Raw genomic sequence first — 21,900 nt, 5'->3', positions numbered from 1 at the left:
ATATCCATAAACTTTCGAAGTTATGATGGTAATTCAACAAATACCCCCGACATGGCCAATGTCCATTGACCTTTGACCATGGTCATGTGACCTGAAACTCACACAAGATGTTCAGTGATACTTGGTTACTCTTATGTCTACATTTTATGAACTAGACCAATACACTTTACACGGATATGATGGTAATTCAACAAGTACCCCCAACATGGCCAAAGTTCATTGACCTTAAATGACCTTTGACCTTGGTCATGTGACCTGAAACTCAGACGGAATGTTCAAAGATACTTGATTACTCTTATGTCCAAGTTTCATGAATCATATCCACAAACTTTCGAAGTTATGATGGTAATTAAACAGATACCCCCATTATGGCCAAAGGTCATTGACCTTTGACGTTTTGGTAATGTGACCGGAAATTCGCACAGGATGTTCAGTGATACTTGATTACTCTTATGTCCAAGTTTCATGAATCAGATCCATAAAAGTTATGATGGTAATTCAACAGATACCCGAATTTGGCCAAAGTTCATTGACCCTAAATGACCTTTGACCTTGGTCATGTGACCTGAAACAAAGGCAGGATGTTCAGTAATACTTGATTAACCTTATGGCCAAGTTTCATGACCTAGGTCCATATACTTTCTAAGTTACATGTATGCTGTCATTTCAAAAACTTAACCTTCGGTTAAGATTTGGTGTTGACGCCGCCGCCGCCGTTGGAAAAGCGGCACCTATAGTCTCACTCTGCTTCGCAGGTGAGACAAAAACTCTGGAACAATCCTCCCCCATACAATCAGGTATTCTTTATAATCTCTGTTAATACAACCCATCTGTATTTAAAAAAAAGATTTTACAGACAATTATATATTATACCGTTTTCAGTAACTCATGATTTTTTAGTCCGCACCAGGCCCGCAATAAAATAGTACGCACCATAAGCGTTCAGTAACTGTAGCAGGTCTGCGCTACTTTTTTACGCTGCTTTCACCATGGCGCTTGTCTGGTGCTAATAAAAGCAGCACCAAAATACACTCAAACTTTTATGACTAAGCCCAGGCCTGGTCTAGTCCAGCGTGTTACTGAAAGAGGTATCCACACCATTTTCATTATCATCATATTAAAATAACCAAAATTTAGAGATCAGTATAAAAAAGAAGTAACTTAATATTTAACAACATCAAACTCATCCTACTATGCAATAAGATGATACAGTATTTTAATAGAAATTGTGCAATATATAACTGCTTACAAATATCTAAAAAAATATCATGAAGATGATGTGTGTGAAACATTGGGATTGTGATTTTTTAATTTTGGACTCACCTGGCACTTTGAAGACAGCCATGGGATCACCTTTCTGAAGAGAACCAATGTGACACTTCTCAAGCATTGACTCTACATTCACCCATCTATGTACCTGGGATAGGAAAGATAGAGATAGAGAAGAGAGAGAGAGAGAGAGACAGGAGAAGAAAGGAAGAGATACATGAAAACCCATTGAGAGACAGTAAAAGAGAAGAAGAAAACTTGAGACAGGTTTTAATAGGGAGAAAGAGATTAGATGCACAAATATTACAGAAATATATGAAAGGAAGTGAGATTGAGAGAGAGAGAGAGGTGAAAGACAGGAAGAGAGATATTAAGAGAAGTTTCCAGAGGGAAAGAGAAAGAAAGGGGTATATTCAAAGAGATAATATCGGAGTGAAAGGGAAAAAAAAGGAAGAAGGGCAATTAAATTAATAATACAAAGAATTGTATTTTCACCTAATACTCGTTAACCCAAGCAGGTCATTGAAGCGATATGTACACCTGTACATGTACATGTATGAACTGAAATATAATCTGCATTTTTACATGAACCTTCACAGCGAAATTTTAATTTATCAATTCACAATATTAAAGTTGAAAAGGATAATTACCTCATTGAAGAGATCAGTAGCATCTTTTCCAAGTCCTCTCTCTAATTCCTCGGCTCCACCTGGGTGATATTCCATGTAGGGGGTCACATTGTATACTTTACCTGTTAATATTAAAAACAAACATATCATTTTCATGTATTTCCATATATCCAAATCAGGGGCAGATCCAGGATTTTCCAAAGGGGGGGGGGGCATAGTCATGTATTTTACCCGAGGAAAAATTTGACATGCAAAAAAATAAAAATAAATAAAAGGTCCTCACTTTCAAAGGGGGGGGGGCACACTTGTGTTTTAGCAGCATTTTTACGTTACAAATTTTAATTGTGCCTCTCAAAAGGGGGGCACGAGCAAGCTGTACCACCAACCAATCCAAATTCAAAGATAGCACAAGAATTGTAATCAGCAAGTCACAAACAAGAACACTATAGCTTTCAAAACATGAATATTACGAGAGGTCATAATATATGTCAAATATTGTTTATCATTAAAAAGAAATCACTGTTTAATAATTATCATTACCTTTTCCAAGTGTACAATCTAGATCAAACTGTAAAACTAGACTCCTCGAATGAATACAAGTAGGTAAAGAAAATACACGAGTATCCTCTCATTTCAGTCCTGTAGTACCCCTATGTCATTATCAAAGTACAAAAACCTGACTTGGACTTTAACACAGCATGAAAGCATGTGCATGTAGTCATGTCTAAAAATAGACCAAACTGGGTCAAGGCTCTCTCCCCATCTGATGGAGTAGGAGGGGTGAGTGAATAGAATGTTATGTAATGAACAAGTCAAATCAATAGCTGACTGACTGGGGATGTTGTGCACATTCCTGTGATTACCTGAAAACCATGACAAAAGAGGCGGGCTTCCGATTGCTTTTCTCACAAAGAATTATGAAGTCTTTTCATCCTCCCTCCATTCTGTTACATGTGACACACAACATTGTATACAGGTATACAATGTAGAGTTTTAAACCAGTATTCCTTGTGCATCGCTTGGTTGGGTGAAGGGACAATCAGGGCCACGTCTTACAAAGAGTTACGATCGACCCAATCGACCACAACTATGGAAAGCCAGCAACGCTGACATCTAAAGTATGTTTGTTCAAAATTATGATGTATACATGTATATTCAGACATTCATTGTTTTCTTGAAAATTCAATGTGATTCTCTTTGTTTACAAAAGACATTGTTCAAATTCCTTGCAGAAAATATTATGACAGTAATGGATTTCTATACAGTTGAGATTGATAGGACCAATCATAACTCTTTGTAAGACACAGTTTACACTGTTTGAAGCTTACCAGGGGGGGGGAGGGGGCACTTCCATTGACGAGTGGATATCATGCGTGACCCAAAAACACGTCTTTTTAAGATAGGACACGTTAAGTACGTAACGAAATAAGGGTGTCAAAAACACTAAAATAATGAAAACAAGGGTAGGCCTATATATTTCGATAGGAAAATTATGTGTTTACAGTCCAATTAGCGAGGGTATAAAAAAAAGACTCAAATAAGTGCCAAACATGGTAAATGATAAACATTAACTAATATTGCTGCATTGGCACTGGGATATATCGCATTGAATCCAAATGTTTTTTTTTTTCAGTAGTGTTTACTAAGTAAAAGGCATGTCACAAAAGAAATACATGGAAAATCAAAGAACAGATGACCATCTGCATATTAAATAAGCAAGGTATTCTCCAAAAAAAAAACATGTAATACTTTGATGAAGCTTCAAATATGCATGGTCTAAACAGAATATTAGCTGGTATCAAGTGCTGCTTACAACAATATTATAGCATCCCATAAATATTCTACACATTGATTCTGTCAACAGATTTTCTCAGAAAAATTGCCACAAAATGCGAATAGATGAGGAGGAATCTAATATTTGATATTCATTTGACCTCAATGCATACCGAAAGGCGCATTAACGATTGCAGCTTTTTGGGCTAAATGTACCAGTTGGTGTGTCTGCACAATATAATCTAGTGAGATATCCTGTACAACATTGATATTGACTTCATTTGACATATTTCACATAATCATGAACATAATACATGTACATAAACTATAACTGATCAATACCAAAAAAATATGAAGAAGACACCAAAAATGCAAAGAAAATTATTCATATCAATCAATTCAATAAATAAATCTGAAATCATGACAAGACATAGATCTTGCGAAACCTTACATTTCAGGCACAATCAAAAGAATCAATTGAATAAATTTATTTTCAAAAAGTAACCTAGGTTTCTTCAATGTACTCACTTTATTTTGAACCAAGGCAGACTCCAGCTTCTTAATTTGAATTGCAGAACTGTGTACCTCACTTTTATAACTCATCTTATAAATAGAGTTATCAATTTCAGTTTTAAGTTTACTGACCATTATTTAGCCATGACTTCACATTTTTTCCATTCAGGATTACAAATTATTTTTTTTTTCAGTTGGAACCAATTTCCTTGAAATATTACTCAGAAATGTTTGCTACAAGATAGTCTTATAATGGCAGAGATGGATGGAGGTATTAAAGTGTAACATGAAATACAATATGACACAGCAGTATTGAAAAGATAAAAAGGAATGATCCGGAAACTGCTTTATCTGTCCGTTTTTCTTCCTTTTTACAAAGCAAAGAATGACTCACGCTATGAACAAACAGTGCTTCAATGAAGTTTAAATACACATAATACAACTCGTAAAAGTAGAGGTGGGCTATGCAGGAGTAAAAAATGCATAGGTGATATTTCAGAATCATGTGTAATCTCATTTGTAGCGGAATGTTGTCCTGATTGTATCGCACCATTTTTAAGAAAATTGGTTGAAAAATGGGACAGTGCAGGCCAAAAATGACTTTGAGAGGGCATGGCCTAAAAGTGCTGAGTCATCTTCTCTTGAGAATGAAATAAGTCCTCATCTTTTTTATTTGTAGGCCTATTGAGCTGATCAATTCTGGGCCCGGTCATTACAAAGAGTTACAATTGTTCCGATCAATGGCAACTATGGACGACTCGCAACGTCAACATGCATTATGCATGTTTGTTCAAAATATTTTCTAACTACTGTATGATGTTCATGTACATGTGTATTCATGCATTCATTGCTTTCTTGAAAATTCACTGTGTTCTCTTTGTTTACAAAGGACATTGTGCCAAATTCCTATAGAAAAAATTGTGATACTGATGGATTTCCATCTATAGAGTTACTATTGATTGGATCAATCGTAACTCTTTGTAAGATGGGGCCCTGATATCTACTTACATGTAAATGTTTACTAGCCTGATAAATCCATTGGCATTGTCAAAAGTGCTTAAAATATGCTATTAAACAAGTATTGAACAAGGCAATTCTGAAACCCTTTAAAGGCTTAGGGGCCATTATGACCCCCACCTCATTTCATTTTGCAGTTGAATTGAAACCACTGTGTTATATTATATGACAGGCTGCTCCCTGATTTTTTTATATGGACTTGTGCATCTTCTGACACCAAATGCATGAAATTTTGTCATATCACTAGGGAATTACGTGACTTCTTTCAACCTCTTGCAAACCCTCAAACTGAGAATTTCTGATTTTTGCGTACAAAAGAATGGGTCGAGATGAATTTCGATTTTTAATAATTAAGAATTAAAATACATGTACATGTAACTGTACAATGAAAGTCCAAAAGATGTTTTCTTCGTAAAAGGCTTGGAAACATACATTGAAAACATAACAAGGAAAAATGAATAAAATTCATAATATGATTCTTATTTTAATGTATTCTATTGTTTCACACATTTTTTATGTATTTCTTTGTTTCACACATTTCTTATGATTTCTTTGTTTTAAATTCAACTTCAACTTTTTTAGGCCCTATATGTTTTTTTTTCAAGTTCTACTGTTTCATGTTTTTATCTTAACTATTAATTATTCAGTAAGAAAAGTTGATAACAGCACATAAAATAAGAAAACAAATATATATTAATGGAAGAATTGATGAAAATGCCTTCTTCCATACGCTAAACATACAACTGAGAAATGCTCCATTTTCAGGCTTACGCGACGTCACAAAAATAATTCTGTAATTTCATATTAATTTATTTTAGTGTCAAAAGATGCGCAAGTCTATAAAACAAAATCAGGAAGTGGCATGGCATAAAACACAATGGTTGTGATTTAATGTCAAAAGTTAATGAGGTGGGGGGGGGGGGGGCAGAAGGCTTTAAAGGGCTTAAACCAGAATGGCCGTATTTCAATTCTTAAGCATTCTTGACAATGCCAATTGATGGATTTTTCAGGAACATATTTATAGACACCAGAATCAGCTCAATAGTTCTTCAAATAAGAAAATGAGGACTATTTTTCATTCTTAATATTAAAAGAGACGATGAGTCAGCACTTTTAAGCCACACTCCTGAAAAATTGTTTTTGGCCCGCTCTGTCCCATTTTTCTATCAATTTTCTTTCAAACAGTCTCATATCAGGACAACAATCTGCTTAAAAAAACTTGGTTTTGAAATATCACTCATTTATTCCTCTAGTATAAACTGAACAATTGTCCAAATATTGGCTAGGGGACAAATAGTAGATTACTTTACATTAAACACTTTTAAGTTCTCAACAATTTTAAAGCTGCAGAAGGAAGAGTTTAGAGAACTATTACATTTTCAGAAACATGTCAAATGGTTTGCAACAGAATTAAAGGATGAAAGTCTTACAAAGAAGCTGTATTAAAAAAGTGAAGAAAAATTAAACTTCTACAACAAACGTACAACTTTAATATGAACTTGTGAATAGTGATGAGAAGTTTTCAAAAACAAATATTACAACAAGGCTTTCCGGCTACTATTCCGGAAGTGTCAAAGATATATTTGCACTTTAAAACACCCGGTTTATTCCCATCATACATCTAGGCATTTACATGAACAAAATGAAAATGAATTGCAATGACAAAAAAGTGATACTGACTCCAGACTTGAGTGAAAGGCAAAGAGCTCAGAAAATAGGCCCTGTATTAAAGGTCAAGTCCACCCAACAAAAGGTTGATTTGAATAAAAAGAGAAAAATCCAACGAGCATAACACTGAAAATTTCATCAAAATTGGATGTAAAATAAGAAAGTTATGACAATTGAAAGTTTTGCTTTTAAAACTTCACAAAACAGTTATACATGTATGCACATCCCGGTGGGTATACAAATGAGGAGACTGATGACGTCATCCACTCACCATTTCTTTTGTATTTTATTATATGAAATAGGGAATATTCTACTCACTATTTCTTTTGTATTTTATTATATGAAATAGGGAATATTCTATTTTTCTCCTCATTGTCAAGTGAAAAAAACAATTAATTCCTCCCTGAACATATGGAATGAGTATTGTTTAATACTATATGATTCAGTCAAGTTGGTCCTTATTGTCAAATCTATACAAAATGAAATATTGTATAATTCAAACAATAAAAAACAAAAGAAATAGTGAGTGAGGGACATCACCTTTCTCATTTGAAATTGTGCATTTCACTGTTTTGTGAAAAATAAGCAAAACTTTAAAGGGTCATAACTTTCTTATTTTACATCCGATTTTGATGAATATTTCAGCGTTTTGCCAGTTTGATTTTTCTCTATTTATTCAAATTAACATTTGTTGGGGGTGGACTTGACCTTTAACTACAAATTAAATTCAATTTGAATAGTAAAGATTGTGAATTGAAATGACTAAGTACATACATGTACAGGTAGCTGAATGATTTCTAACTTTACAGACTAAAACTTGAAGTTCTGCTTCTGTTTGTTGATCTGGGTTTGTGGATACATTGTAATTTGTGAAACTTACAAGCACAGTGTATGAGTGTTCAGTACATTTAAATAGTAACACATAAAAAAAAATGTATTTTGAAGGAAGCGAAAGTATTACACCAAAATTAATTGTGCTTAATTGTACTAATATGGACTCATGAACTACAGATCACAAATTTCTTAATCTGTTAATGGCAAAAGAAAATTAGCGCTGTCTGCCCAACCCTATCCTTTCCAGTAATAGTGCATAAAACACAAAATGTCAAGGCAACGTGAATTTTGAAATCCAGAAAATTATGGAGCAAAGTGGATTGATGGCTCGAGCGAGCGCATTATCTAGATTCTAGAGCAGGTTTGAATAGAGATCCATTAATAAATTGTACTCTGGAGGTTTTTCTTTTTCTAACAGTGTAAGCGCTCTCTCAATCAGCCTTGCACATTGCCTGGGTGTGGTGGGGAGGGGGGGGGGGAGTCAGATACATACATGTATGGGTAGGGTACATATATGCATGTATATGTGGTGCTCTCCCAAGCAACCCAGCCAAGAAGAACAGTTTGTTTAATGTCATGTAATGTATGTGTACTGGTAATTAGATGTGGGTGCATGCAGTCAAAGCTGGTTTAGAACTTTAGAGGGTGGGTATGAAAGGTGCATTTCAGATCAAACGTGAAGGTTGTCATTCATGGGGGGGGGGGGGGTGAACAAGTACAGCTCCTACATTTATTCAAGTCCATTAAAATACATTGAGCATATAAAAAATATAAAAATCACACAGAAACAAGGAAACAAAGAAACATAGTAAGATACAAGTAAGATTTTAAAAAAGGCTAAGATTGTATAAGGATAATTACAGTACATGCATAAAAAATGAACATGAAATGGGGAGCTGCAAAAGAACAAAGCAAATGTTCTGTCGAGGCAGTCCCTATGGACAGTAAAATATAAAATTCAAGACTTGTACTGATAAAATAAACATATAATAATTAGGAAATATGATGGGATGAATTAAATTAAGATGTTGGATGGTTGAAAAGAAAGTTTTTCAACTTGGATTTAAAGGAATTTAAATATGAGATCTGTTTGATGTTACATGAACACCATTACTGACAAAGTACATTAATATGTATAGTACATGTAGTTGTACTTGCCTATAAAGATAGTACATGTACATGTATGGTTAGAACTACCCCTTATCGACCACCTAATCTTCTAAGCATCGTATCTGCGAAAATATTCATCAATTTTACCCAGTTTTCGTCTCATTTGTGCAGAAAATTGAGCAGATCAGATTCCCATGTTTCGCTCGGCGACTTCGATTCAATCCGCGTATATATCGACGAACAACGAATACAACGATTTTACATTTGCTCATTTGCACCCGTCTTTTGAAACCGACCACCCGCGTTACCCTAAGTTTACGGCCGATTCTTGTCACGGTGGCGAAATATTTTTACTCTTCAAAATCAGTTCTATGATGTCAACATGCTAAATTATCGTCTCACTACTTCCACTGCGAGCTCCGGCACATGATTCGACGATTGATGACGGATATTTGTTCTAAAGCCGTTTCCTATCGGATTTCTTGGTTTTTCAGCGGGGTCTGGGTCTGGTCAATACAATTTTGATTAATTCTACTAAATTTTTACTTTTTGTTGCTTCTTTTTTTCTCGTAAAATTTATTCTTACCGTTTCTATGGACACTGCGCCTACTCTCCCGCGCGTATCGTTTGTAATACGCAATAATTTTAACGCGCGCAAGGTGGTCGGTTTCAAAAGAGGTGGTCAATATGTGGTAGTCTCACCATATGTAACGTCACCAGGAATTTACTCATGATTTGATATGGTTGTTGCTCAGAGGATAAGTAGTCTGTGTATAAATACGATTATGGCAAAATGATGTATCTGCAGATATACATCACAATACATTTCCGATGGCAACATCATGGCAAAAAGGTGTATCTGCAGATACATCGATTAGTTTCTATGGTTGAATCAAGGCAAAATGATGTATCTGAGGATACATCATTTGATGTTTGTGGTACAAGTCTTTAAAACTAAAGACACACAAAACTCTTGGCACACAATTTGTATGTTGCAGATACATGCAATTACATCATTTTGCCATATTTCCTGCGGGGGGGGGGGGGGGGCACTTCCATTGACAAGTGGATACCATGCGACCATAGGGTCTCGAAAAGCACCCTTAACACATATTTTCCATATTCTGAAGTATTGGCGTGCGATGAAACCCTACCCTTAACAAGTATTGGAAACAAAACGATACTCTTGGCAAGTATTCCCTGAATTGGCCCATAAACAAGTACAGCAATATTTTAATTGTTATGTCACGGACGTCGGTCGTCGGTTTTACCTTTACCTACATCGTTGGGTTTAGTACAGCCCCACCTCCCACACCTCGCGCAAATCGAACTCTAAACACGTATAGTGTTGACTCTTGGGGCAAAAAGTACATCCTTTATAAAACAATTTATATGTTGTCTTAATTTTTTTTACCATCGCAAATTTGACCTTAAACACGTAGCTTCCAAACAAAAATAGATACCATTTTTTCATTATTTTAGTGTTTTTGACACCCTTAATACGTGCCCTATCTTGAAAAAGACATCCTTTTAACGTGTTTTTGGGGTCGCGCATGGTATCCACTCGTCAATGTAAGTGGCCCCCCCCCAGGCCATATTTCACGAAGCTTGGTGCGCTTGCTCATTTGATAGCAGAAAAGTGTAACTAACAGATACACCTTTTCACTGAAAAACATTGTGTTCTACTGTGGTATTTTTGGAGTGTAACTAAAGATACATCCTTTTACCATCAAACGAGTTGGCAAATTTGAAAAAAAGTACTGCAGATAGCCCATGCTATCTTGAAAATTAAAATACCTGTAATTATGAGAGTAAGAGTAATGAAAAGTGCTCCCTGAAAAAACCCTCCAAATGTAAACAAATTCAGATACCGGTACATCGTTTTGCCATGTGACAGCCGAGAAATCTCAGGCTTTGGCCGTGGCCAAGGACAAGGCTGACCTTGAGTCCGAAACCACATAAGATTCTACTCAAGGATCACAACCCTCCAAATAATTTTCCATATTTAAATCTATTGACTTTTTGTAAACCTTGTCTAAAATGTCTCGTCCCGCCTTGTCCAAGTCCTGACCTACATGTACAATGTAACCCAAGGTCAAGGTCTAACCCAAGGATTTTAGACCTCCAATATCAAGGCAAAATTTTCACTGTTCATAATTATCTATCATTTCAGGAATGGTATCAATTAAATAATGACTGGTTTAGTACTTAATTTCGAATTACATTTGTATTCTTACACTTAATTTGCTATTAGTCTTTTATAAATGAAGTGTTGTGATGTTGCTTGCAGATGAGGAAGAGTGTTACAAAGAGGAAGAAGGGGAAGAGGATGGGGATGAGTAAGAGGAGGAGGAAGAAGAAGAAACAGTGGACAAACAGACAAAAAATCATAAGTATTAAGGATTAAAAACAAATGAGAAGATATGAATTACAAAACAAATGAAAATATGAAAGAAAACAAGATACATGTACATGAATTCTACAAACATCTACATTATATAAAGCAAAATTGTTATTTCCAAGATAGGTGAAGATTTAGAAAAAGATAATGAGCATGAGTAGAGAAGACAGAATTAAAGAGAAATGGACAAGATAATTGAGAAGGAAGAGCTGCAGATGAAGTAGCACTTGGAGGAACTAGAAAGGAAAAAAAAGTGAAAGGGATGGGGAGAAGAAAACGGATACAGAGCACTTTCAAGACTGAAGTAGGAGAAATAGAAGATGACAAAGACAAAAAAAGATGAGAAAGCTACGTTATAAAAGAATAAAAAGTACAAATTAGTAGAAAAAGAACAAGATGATGTAAAGGAATTAATTTAAAAGGCAGTGGAAGATAAAGATGATGGGAAGAGGAGAAAGAAAAAAAAAGAGAGGAAGATAACAAAGAAGTCTCTCAGAACTCACCTCTGATCGCCAACCAGCCATCGTCAATCTTGTTATGCTTAGCAAGTTCTTCTTCAGTCACCTCCATCCTCTGGCCCTGCACTCCATTCAGCCTTCGTCCCTGCTGCTTACCCAGCCTAACCCAGTCCATTAGGGATCGGCCAGGCTTCAGGGAAACCTTGATGCGGCTAGATGAGCCACCCGGAACAGAGAGCGAGGATGAGCCAGCCCTCTGCGGTGAGTTCATGGCCGGGAACTGCTGCTGCGGAGGCGAAAGGCTCATCTTGGGGTTCATCATGCTACTAAAACACACCTGTAATGACAAGGAAACAAATTGCCTCAGATCTAATAAAGGTACAAGTAAAAATTGTACTTAGACGGTTAGACCTATATCTGCAGGTCTGACAACATTCCCTTTTGTTGATTTATCGGTGAGCGTGCGTTCCACACACACTGCGACGACTGATCAACTCCGAAGTGATACGCGACGTACTGATCAGCTGATCGGTCAGGTGATCGGTTGGTTATCTTTTTGTCAGACGTTCATAATTTATATTACAGAATATCAATCTCCCGTATATTCTTGATTTCTGAGCATCAGTATTAAGTCATTTTAGGTTGGAATCAGTGGAGAATCCAGGTGGCTGAGCATTTCTGGCCCGTGCCCATTTTTGAGATTCATAGCTAATATTTTTTAGGTAAATATGTCTCTCATACAAAGTTCTGTGCCTCCCCCCTTCCTCCCTTATCATGCTTATGAGAATCACAGCAATAGTAATGGGGATATGTCGTTCATATTCCTTTCTTTTTCTTTCCATTTTTTTTGGCTTGTCACGGGGGACAAAATGGCTTTTGATAATTTTAAGTGGGGGCTTGCCAAATATTATGCGGGACAAAATTACCTTCTTTTTACATTGAATTTTTTTTTTCATTTGTAAAATATGACGGGGAATAAAATGACTTTGATCATTTTTAGTGACAACCTTTTTATGGGGGGAGGGTCGGGGGCTTGCCCAAAACGGGACAAAATGACCTTCTTTTCTTCAGTGACTTTTTTTACTTGTCGAATTCTATGCGGGAAAAAATGACCTTTGATCATTTAAAACCCTTGGGGGAAGGTGCTTGCTAAATATTATGCGGACAAAATGACCTTCATTTTCTAGTGACCATCTTTATTTTTCACTAATCAAATTTTACGCGGGACAAAATGACCTTCATTTTTTTTGTGATAACCTTTTTTTTTTGGGGGGGGGGTGGTTGTCACATTTTACTTCAGAAATTGTGCCCCCCTACTTTGGAAAATCATGGATGCGCTCCTGGTCAGTATGATGAAGATTAATAGCTTACATACACTCAGAGGCTCAAACATGCGGGGACAAGCTGGCCCTCCCCCTAACGGATTTCTCCGAAAAGAAAGAAAGGAAAATTTGTAATAAATTTTGCCCGATACGCCGTAATATCTAGCCCCTCAAAAATATTAGCTCGTTACGCCACTAACCGAAGTGCTAATAATACATTGGCATGAGAAAGGGAAAATATAAGATGATTTAAATGGCAAGGGCAAAATGGCAGGAAAGAGGAAAGAAGGGGCATACAAAAGCAAGAAAGGAAGGGAAAATGGAATGGGTAGCAAGAAAGGAAGGGAGAATGGAATGGGTCAAAAGCTATTGGAAATTAAAGAAAAGGGACAATGAAAAAGAAAAAAAAATAGACCGCGTTTCCAAAGATTAAAAATAAAGAACGGGAAGAAAGATGAATTGCGTATCAGTAGAAATGTGTTTATATAGGCTTGCTTAATTGTATGCAATAACGGTTGCATTCAGGACAAAATTCCTTATAGCCAAGGGCCCTGGGGGGGGGGGGGCTACTCAAATAATAACAATACCGAGATTTGCCACACCATATTCGAAAATAGGCCCTGTGGTCTGGAACTAACTCTTGGTTTTAAAATGGGGGTCTCGATCTGGAACAGCTCTTGGATCAACGATTGGTATTTGAACTATGGAATGCTCTAGAACTGACTCATTAAAAAAAATTGGGGTCTTCGGAACTCACATCATACCATGATAGTGGCTATGGTTGCAAACTTGAACAAGAAACCACAAATTTTAGGGTATACTTAATTAGAATTTCATCTCAAAAGTCCCCCTCCCCCTGGCTCGCTTCGCTCTCTGGCGACTTTTTACATTTTTTTTCAAATCTATGTCACCCATGATTGATTAAAAAAGCGGCCTTCTGTAAGGTTTAAATTGGATGAAGTAATATCCAGAGGTCCCAGGACCCCTAGCAAAGCACGGGGGTAACGAGGGTTTGGCCCATGGCGCCAAAATATTCTTCAACTAAGAATTAAAAAGAAAAGGATGAAAGGAAAAAAATGTAAGATCATTGTAAAAATCTATCTCAGTTAGATTCTCATGAAGTCTTTTTCTCGCTCGCTTTGCTCACTTGGGTCTTACCTTACGTTACTTTTACTTTCCACACGCGACAAAAAGTCACCAATTTTGAGACTGATAGAAGCATGGAAAAGAAGTGAAACTTTGTGTAAAGTAAGAATATTAGTTTTAATTGTTTTTAAAGATCGTGATGTTGCATGAATTTTATATTTTCCCCCCATAAAATCCCACCTTTGTCACTCGGAATATCAGATCGAGTTCACGGTCTCGAAGTTCAGGTAGGTGGAGCGGTAATGAAGTGGAGCCAGACATCCTTAGCTCGGAAATCCTCCCACCGGGTTACAACTTACCGGCTATCCGGATAGACAGAAATGATGGGTACGGAGGTGTACTTATTGCAACCAAATCAGATATTATCGTATCAGAAGTGTCCATTGATACCAACAAGGAAATTGCGGCTGCTGAAATAAAAATCGTTGGTGGTCACAAGCTGATAGTTATCTGTCTCTACCGTCCCCCTGATAACAACATAGCCAGTGCTGAGGAAATATGCAGTGCTATTAGTGGCGTCGTAAGAAACAACCCATCCTCGGCCATCTGGATCTCGGGTGATCTTAATTTGCCAGACATTAACTGGCAGACTGAGACTGTGACGGGCCACCAGTACAACCTCGGCGTTAACTCAGCATTCCTTGCAACCTTTCAAGACTTATGCCTCAGCCAAATAGTAGACTTTCCAACGAGAGGTCAATCAATCCTAGATGTCTTCCTCACAAATCGTCCATCTCTAATCAGGAAATGCATCCCCTTACCAGGTATCAGTGATCATGATATGGTCCTCACGGTTGCTGACATAAGGGCGAAGATACAGAGACCAATCAAGAGGAAGGTCTATCTTTGGAAGAAGGCAAACATGGACACCATCAGAGAAGCAATGGCAAGCTTTGCTGATAGCTACTTGGCCCAGACTTCTCTAGATACCCCGGTCGAAAGTCAGTGGACAGAGATAAAAAGTAAGATCTCATCTGCACTCGAGGAAGATGTACCATCGAAGATGACCTCATGCAGATTTAGCCTACCCTGGATCACGACAGAATTGAAACGTCTCTCCAGAAAGAAGAAAAGATCATTCAGGAGATCGAGAGCTGCCGCAGCCGAGATTGACAACACAGAACACCGTAATTACAAGGAACTTAAGAAAACTATGCAAAGGGAATGCCGTAAAACCTACCAGACCTACATCTCAGATCTGATATGTGGAGAAGGTCCCAGTGGAGGCAAGAGATTTTGGACATTCATTAAGAATAAGCGGTGCGACAACTCTGGAGTATCCCCACTCTTGAGAGATGGCGTCCTCCGATGTGACAGCAAAACAAAGGCTGCTGTCCTGAATGATCAATTCTCTTCAGTCTTTACAAAAGAAGACATAGACAACATTCCTGACATGGGAGCTAGTCCACACCCGAAGATCTGCAACATTGAAATTGGTTCTGAAGGAGTCTGGAAACTGTTGTTCAAGATCAACCCATACAAGGCACCAGGACCTGACGGCCTTCCTGCACGTATCCTGAAGGAGTGTTCTACAGAGCTTGCACCTGTCCTTTCTTTACTGTTCCAGTCCACCCTACATCAAGGTGCAATTCCATTAGACTGGAAGGCTGCATTCATCACACCAATCTTCAAGAAAGGTAACCGGCACGAAGCCTGCAATTATAGACCAATTTCATTGACCTCACTTGTGTGCAAAACCCTTGAACACATCATATTCTCAGAAATCATCAATCACCTGGAATCTAACAGTATCTTGTCTGAAAAGCAACATGGTTTCAGAAAATTCCACTCCTGTGAGTCCCAACTGCTACTGACCATACACGACCTTGCCAAAGGGATTGACAACAAACAGCAGATAGATGCAGTACTGTTAGACTTTTCAAAGGCATTTGATAAAGTACCACATGAAAGACTCTTGAGAAAACTAGCCTTCTATGGCATCCAAGGAAATCTTCTTGGTTGGATCAGAGCCTTCCTTAAAGATCGTGTCCAACAGGTGGTGCTTGAAGGAACTACCTCTCTCCCAGCTAATGTCAACTCGGGCGTACCTCAAGGGACTGTACTTGGCCCGCTTCTCTTCTTGGCCTACATCAACGACCTTCCTAACTGTGTCCAGTCGGAGGTGCGGATGTTTGCCGACGATTGTCTTCTCTACCGACACATCAGTTCGCAATCTGACGCAGACGCACTCCAAGAAGATCTCACTAACCTGCAAGATTGGGAAGCCAAGTGGCAGATGTCTTTCAATCCATCGAAGTGTGAAGTTCTGAGAGTGACCAATAAGGTGAAAAATTTCATCAAATCGCCTTATTCTCTTCATGGAGTTGAACTTCCAGCTGTTGACAATGCCAAGTACCTCGGAGTACACATCAACTCCAAGCTCAGCTGGAAGACGCATATTGACAGTACATGTAAAAAAGCAAATAGTACACGAGGATTCCTCCAGAGAAACCTGTATGGCTGCCCCAAGAAAATCAAGGACCAGGCCTACAGGACATATGTACGACCTATCCTTGAGTATGCAGCAACAGCCTGGGATCCTCACTACCAAGACTACATCTGGAAACTTGAAATGGTTCAGAGGCGTGCTGCTCGGTTTACACTTGGAGACTACCACCCCAGACACAGTGTCACCGAAATGCTTCACTCATTGAAGTGGCAGTCTCTCGCTGAAAGGAGAGCTCATCTGAAAGTGATCATGCTCTACCGTATTCTTCATGGACTGATTGCCATCCCACCTGAACCACCTTACCTCTACCCAGCACTACGATCATCTGGACGACGACATACTCAATATCGACAACAATTGTGTAGGACCTCTGGGTTTCAGAACTCCTTCTTTCCTAGTGTTGTACGCCATTGGAACCAGCTCCCTGCCAGTGTAACATCTGCTTCTTCTCTAGAACAGTTTAAGAGGCAGCTGGACGGGATAACGCTGCTCCAGGCTTAGATGGAAAAGGAGTTAGTTTTTACTTGCACAAGGAGCACTTTTACCTAATATGTACATACACCTTTAACCTCATAAGCATATTACTGAGGTTTGGCAATGCAGCATGGCACACTAGTTTTTCAGCACTGCACAAAGTACGAAAATACTCTACCCAGAGGTCTGTACTACACCCGGAAGAAGAAGAGCCTGCACGAACTTCGCTCGAGGTAGTCTTCAACTAGATAGGAATAACCGTTGTTTCTGGGGATTTATTTAACAATTTCTGACATTTTACTATAATCCCCATTCACTAACGGTAGTGTGTTAGTGCGAGCCTGCATGTGTAATCTGGGGCCCATTGCAGAAAGAGTTGCAATCAATCGCAACTCTAGAAATCATGCGCAACTCTAAAAATCAGGCGCAACTCTAAAAATCATTCGCAACTCTAAAAATCATTCGCAACTTGATTTTCAACCAATCAATTGCGCGCATTTGGGACTTGCGATTGATTTTTTGGCTTGTGTTTAAACGCAACTCTTTCTGCAACGGGCCCCAGGTCAGCAATTCGGGCGACCGGGTTTTGTCCAGATTTTTATTTTTTTCTAATTCTAAATGACATTATATTATCTTGAACGAAGGCCGACTATTTTCGTTAGACTCTAATCTTGATACAATATAAGTTCTAAAAAAATATCGAAAATATACGTTACCGATGATTTATTCTTTATTTTTGTAATTTTCTGCCGGAGAGGAAAAAATGGCAGCCGTGTGTTGCTGCCCTCTACGTTCAACGAGTTGTGCTTTTATCAAGGCTTTCCGATTAAATTTTCGATATCCTGGCCAATCAATGCAATGCGAGCGACAAGTTCCGAACGCACGCCCTTCTACAAAGCAGCGGCACAAATCGCGATATATAGCGACTGGTAAATACGTCTGTAAGGATGATGACGTCATCCAAGATGGCAACTTACGTTGACCGACGAAAGGATCGAAGATGACTATGTTTCGATCATCATTTGAAAGGAATTAGCGGTAACTGCGGTCAGAGCTGAGGTACCGGTACGATATTTCTGAATTTTATATATTTTTTCGTAAGTTTGAATGTAGGCCCTACTTTCTTTTTTATAATGTGACATTTTATGTACAAAAAACAATCAAAAAATCTGGTTTCCGCCAAATGTTAGATCTAACGTTAGGCCTACTGCTAATACGTTGGCTGTATATACGGGCCAACAACTCTTCAGTCTATGTTATGTATACTAGTAAGTATTGGTGAGTGGAGCTGGAGCCAACGCAGTTCAGCGGAACAACCAAAAATACAGAGTCAGAGAGCTTTTGTTTTGGTCTAGTCTTCAGTTCAACATGCCTGGCAAAAACCACTCCTAGTACCAATGAGGTCCAAACATTAACATGTATGGACCTCATAGGCGACATTACCCAAATTATGGGTTGGACAATGCTGTTCTGATTTCCAACCCAAGACTTTGGTAAATGTACACCTTAATACAAGTTAGAGTTATCCGATATACCTTTCATTCGGACGGCAAACCTTTATTTAGTTGTAAAAATAGTTGAAATTAAAATCGATTATTGTTAAACTTACATTTCAGGCCCTTTTTGTTGATTTTCGGTGAGCGTTCCACACAGCTGCGACGAGTGATCAACTCCGAAGTGATACGCGTACTGGTCAGCTGATCGGTCAGGTGATCGGTTGGTTATCTTTTTGTCAGACGTTCATAATTTATGTTAAGCGTATCAATCTTCAGTATCTTGATTTCAAAGCATCAGTATTGCAGAGAAAAGTCATTATTGATTGGAATCAGTGGCGGGGGGGGGGGGGGGGGGGGGGTGGGGTGAGCATTTCTGCCCGTTCCCCCTTTTGAGATTTATAGTAAACATTTTGGAATTAAATATTTTGTTAATACTAGTTATGTGCCCTCCCCCCCTCCCTTATGAGAATCACAGCATTATTTGTAATGGGGATATTTCGTTCATATTCTTTTCTCTTTTTTGCCTTTTTTTTGCTTTTCAAATTTTACTGGGAACAAATTAACAATATGACTTTCTATACATCACTTTTAGGGACAAACTTTTTATGGGGGTGGGGGCTTGCCAAATATAACGGTGGAAAAAGTGACCTTCTTTTTTAGTGACAACTTTATAAAAAAATTGTCAAATTTTACGCGAGACAAAATGACCTTCGATCATTGCTATAGTTAAAACCTTTTTTTTTTTTTTTTTTTTTTTTTTTTGGGGGGGGGGGGTTGCCAAATATCACGTGGACAAAATGACTTTCCCTTTTCTTATTTTTGTGGGGGGGGGGGGGCTTGCCGAATATTACGCGGACAAAATGACTTTCATTTTGAGTGACCATTTTTTTTTTAACTTGTCAAACTTTACGCGAGACAATATAATGACCGGTTTTTTTTTTTTAGTAAGAACCTTTTTTGGGAGTTGTCAAATTTTACTTGAGAAAATTCACCCCACCCCCCCCCCTACTTAATTTGGAAAATCTTGGATGCGCCTCTATATAGTTTGAATCATAATGAAGATTAAGATCATGCGTATATATAGCTTACATCCACGGCAGAGGCGTAAACCGCCGGGGGCATGCAGGCTGGCCCTTGATCCCCGGTCCAGTGGATTTCACCCAAAAAAAACGGGATAAGAGAAAAGGAATGAAGGAAGGAAAAGAAAGAAAGAAAGAAAGAAAGACAGAAAGAGAAAGGGAAGAGAAATAAAAGGCCATAAAAAAGCAAAAGGAAAGAAAAATGCATGCGAGAATAATTCCGAATGTTATGTCAAAATCTATTGCAAAATTGATATTTGTAATAAAAGTGACAAAGGTTTTGCTCGCTCGCCTCTTCATCTGGTAGGCGCGTAGCTAGTGGCGGTGCCCCCCGAAAAGGTCCCTCCCCCCAAAAAAATAAGGAGGGAATAGAGAAAATAAAAAGCGAAATGAGAAAAGGGGGATGTATATAACTTAGTTTATAATTGTTTTTCCTTTTTGGGGGGGGAAGGGGTCAAAACATTAACGTTATGTTTTTCTATAAATAGGTCTAATTGCTAAATATCCAGAGTTATCGAGACCCACCTGCTGATATTGCACTGGGGGTACACGATGGAAGGGTTAGGCCTAGGGGCCCCCGAAAGTTCTACAACCAAGATAAAAAAGAAATGAAGGGAATTAATGAAAAGAAAAGGAAAAGTGTAAGTTAAGATATCTATCTCAAATTTAGATTTGCACGAAAAGTTTTTTTCTCGCTTGCTTCACTCGCTTGGAACATATAAAGCAACTTTATTCCCACGTGCCATGTATGCCTACATTGGCCCTCTTTCTTTCTTTTATTTTATTTTTTTTTTACTCATCACGCTACCGTACTGCCACACACGGGTTTGCCCTAATGATCGTGGACAATCATAAAAAATATCATTTTCATACCATGTGACTGGGAAATTTTTGGCTCCACCCCCCCCCCTCTCGATCCCTGTATCGATTTTGACTTGATAGGGGCCTATACCTGATGGAATTAGCTTCATTCAATATAAAATCATAACGGATAGAACGCCTTGAATACAGGCCAAACAGCCTAACGACATTGCCGTGTCACGTGACAACCAGTATTAAACGAGAATATGCACAACCCTATCTATGACTATGGCGACAAAATTTGCCGCAAAAGTTGAGCAAGTTCTGGACAAAAAGGCTTCAATACCCCAAGAAAAGACCAGGCGAGTACTATTTATACATTTTTTCAATTTAGTAATATCTAGAGTCTAATTTAAGAACATATTTCGTCATGGAGCTCCATGGTAAGATCAAGTAATTTAAGTCCAACATTTAATTCGCGTGCACTCACTTTTTTAACACAGGAATTAATACTTAGCCTTGGTGCTTAGAGTGGCAAAAACAAAACAATGCGTGGCACAAATAGGGTATCAATGGAAAGCTGATGAGTTTCTCTTTCATATCCATGCAGAATAATTTCACAAAATTTAGTATGATTCGAAAATCAGCCCTCTAGATTTGGATTACATTTTTTCTGAAACGTACAGTAATATTATAATACAACAAAGAAAATAGTGTTCGGGACCGAAGGCGAAATCAGATGGATAATCAGCGATCGGAGTTGCGAAACAAAACCCCTCTCTTTTATCTTATCCTCTTCACCAAAAATTACATTTACCGAAATTGATGAATTACATAAAATATCAATAACATATAACACGTACAAGATTAAAAAACAGCTGCGAAAACTGATTAGAGTGTAACATTACATACCTCCACTCCACCGCGGATCGGGAAAGCGACTTTGTAAATGAAAATTTATTGACATTTATTTCTTATGCAAAAATTACTGCAATTAACGTAGAGGGCAGCAACACAAGAAAAACTCTGACAAAATGATGCCGTGGCCGAGTGGTCTATAAGGCGCCCTTAGACCATGAAAGTTAGGGGTTCGATTCCTGGCACGGTCCTTGACCAATGCAATTTTATGATACATTTGTCTTTTATCTTTCATCAAATAAATGAATATGCTTTTTGCATTATTGATACCAACGTGTGCCCGTGTAAAAAAAAAAGCCACTGAAACAATACATGTACGTAGTTCAGTGTACGAATTAATTAAGCTCACTAACAGTTCTCTTTTGTGAGAGCGAATGTCATACCGCGGGGGAAGGGTGGGTGGATGGCCATGGCCCTGGGAAAGGGGCACCAACAAGATTTTTCTTAGGGTGCTGCGTACGTTATACACCCACTAGCGTACCTACGGGGGGGGGGGCAGACTGCCCCCCCCCCTGACGAGTCACAACCCATGCAAGGGACATA

General features: G+C 38.2%; 1 protein-coding gene across 5 annotated transcripts in view; it reads right to left on the bottom strand.

Annotated features, from left to right (window-relative positions):
* LOC129258728 (cytochrome b5 reductase 4-like) overlaps positions 1-21,431 on the bottom strand; it is a 45,309-nt gene extending 23,878 nt beyond the window's left edge. For 2 of the 5 annotated variants that reach the window (XR_010293433.1, XM_064098784.1), the window contains exons 1-3: positions 2,439-2,728; positions 1,920-2,020; positions 1,324-1,417 (exon numbers count right to left, since the gene is read on the bottom strand). Coding sequence is in view for 4 of the 5 variants with exons in the window: in XM_064098784.1 (XP_063954854.1) it covers positions 1,324-1,417; positions 1,920-1,994 (169 nt within the window). In the remaining variant the exon portion in view is untranslated. Of the gene's footprint in view, positions 1-1,323; positions 1,418-1,919; positions 2,021-2,438; positions 2,729-4,199; positions 4,560-11,717; positions 12,010-21,302 lie in introns of those variants that run through there. The other 3 variants (XM_064098783.1, XM_064098782.1, XM_064098786.1) reach the window with 3 other exon arrangements.
* Positions 21,432-21,900: the final 469 nt, after the last annotated feature.

Source organism: Lytechinus pictus, chromosome 4 (genome assembly GCF_037042905.1).
Source record: "Lytechinus pictus isolate F3 Inbred chromosome 4, Lp3.0, whole genome shotgun sequence".
In the NCBI taxonomy this organism is placed as follows: Eukaryota; Metazoa; Echinodermata; class Echinoidea; order Temnopleuroida; family Toxopneustidae; genus Lytechinus; species Lytechinus pictus.
The sequence above is the reverse complement of the archived record's forward strand: the minus strand, read 5'-3'. Positions and strand labels throughout refer to the sequence as shown.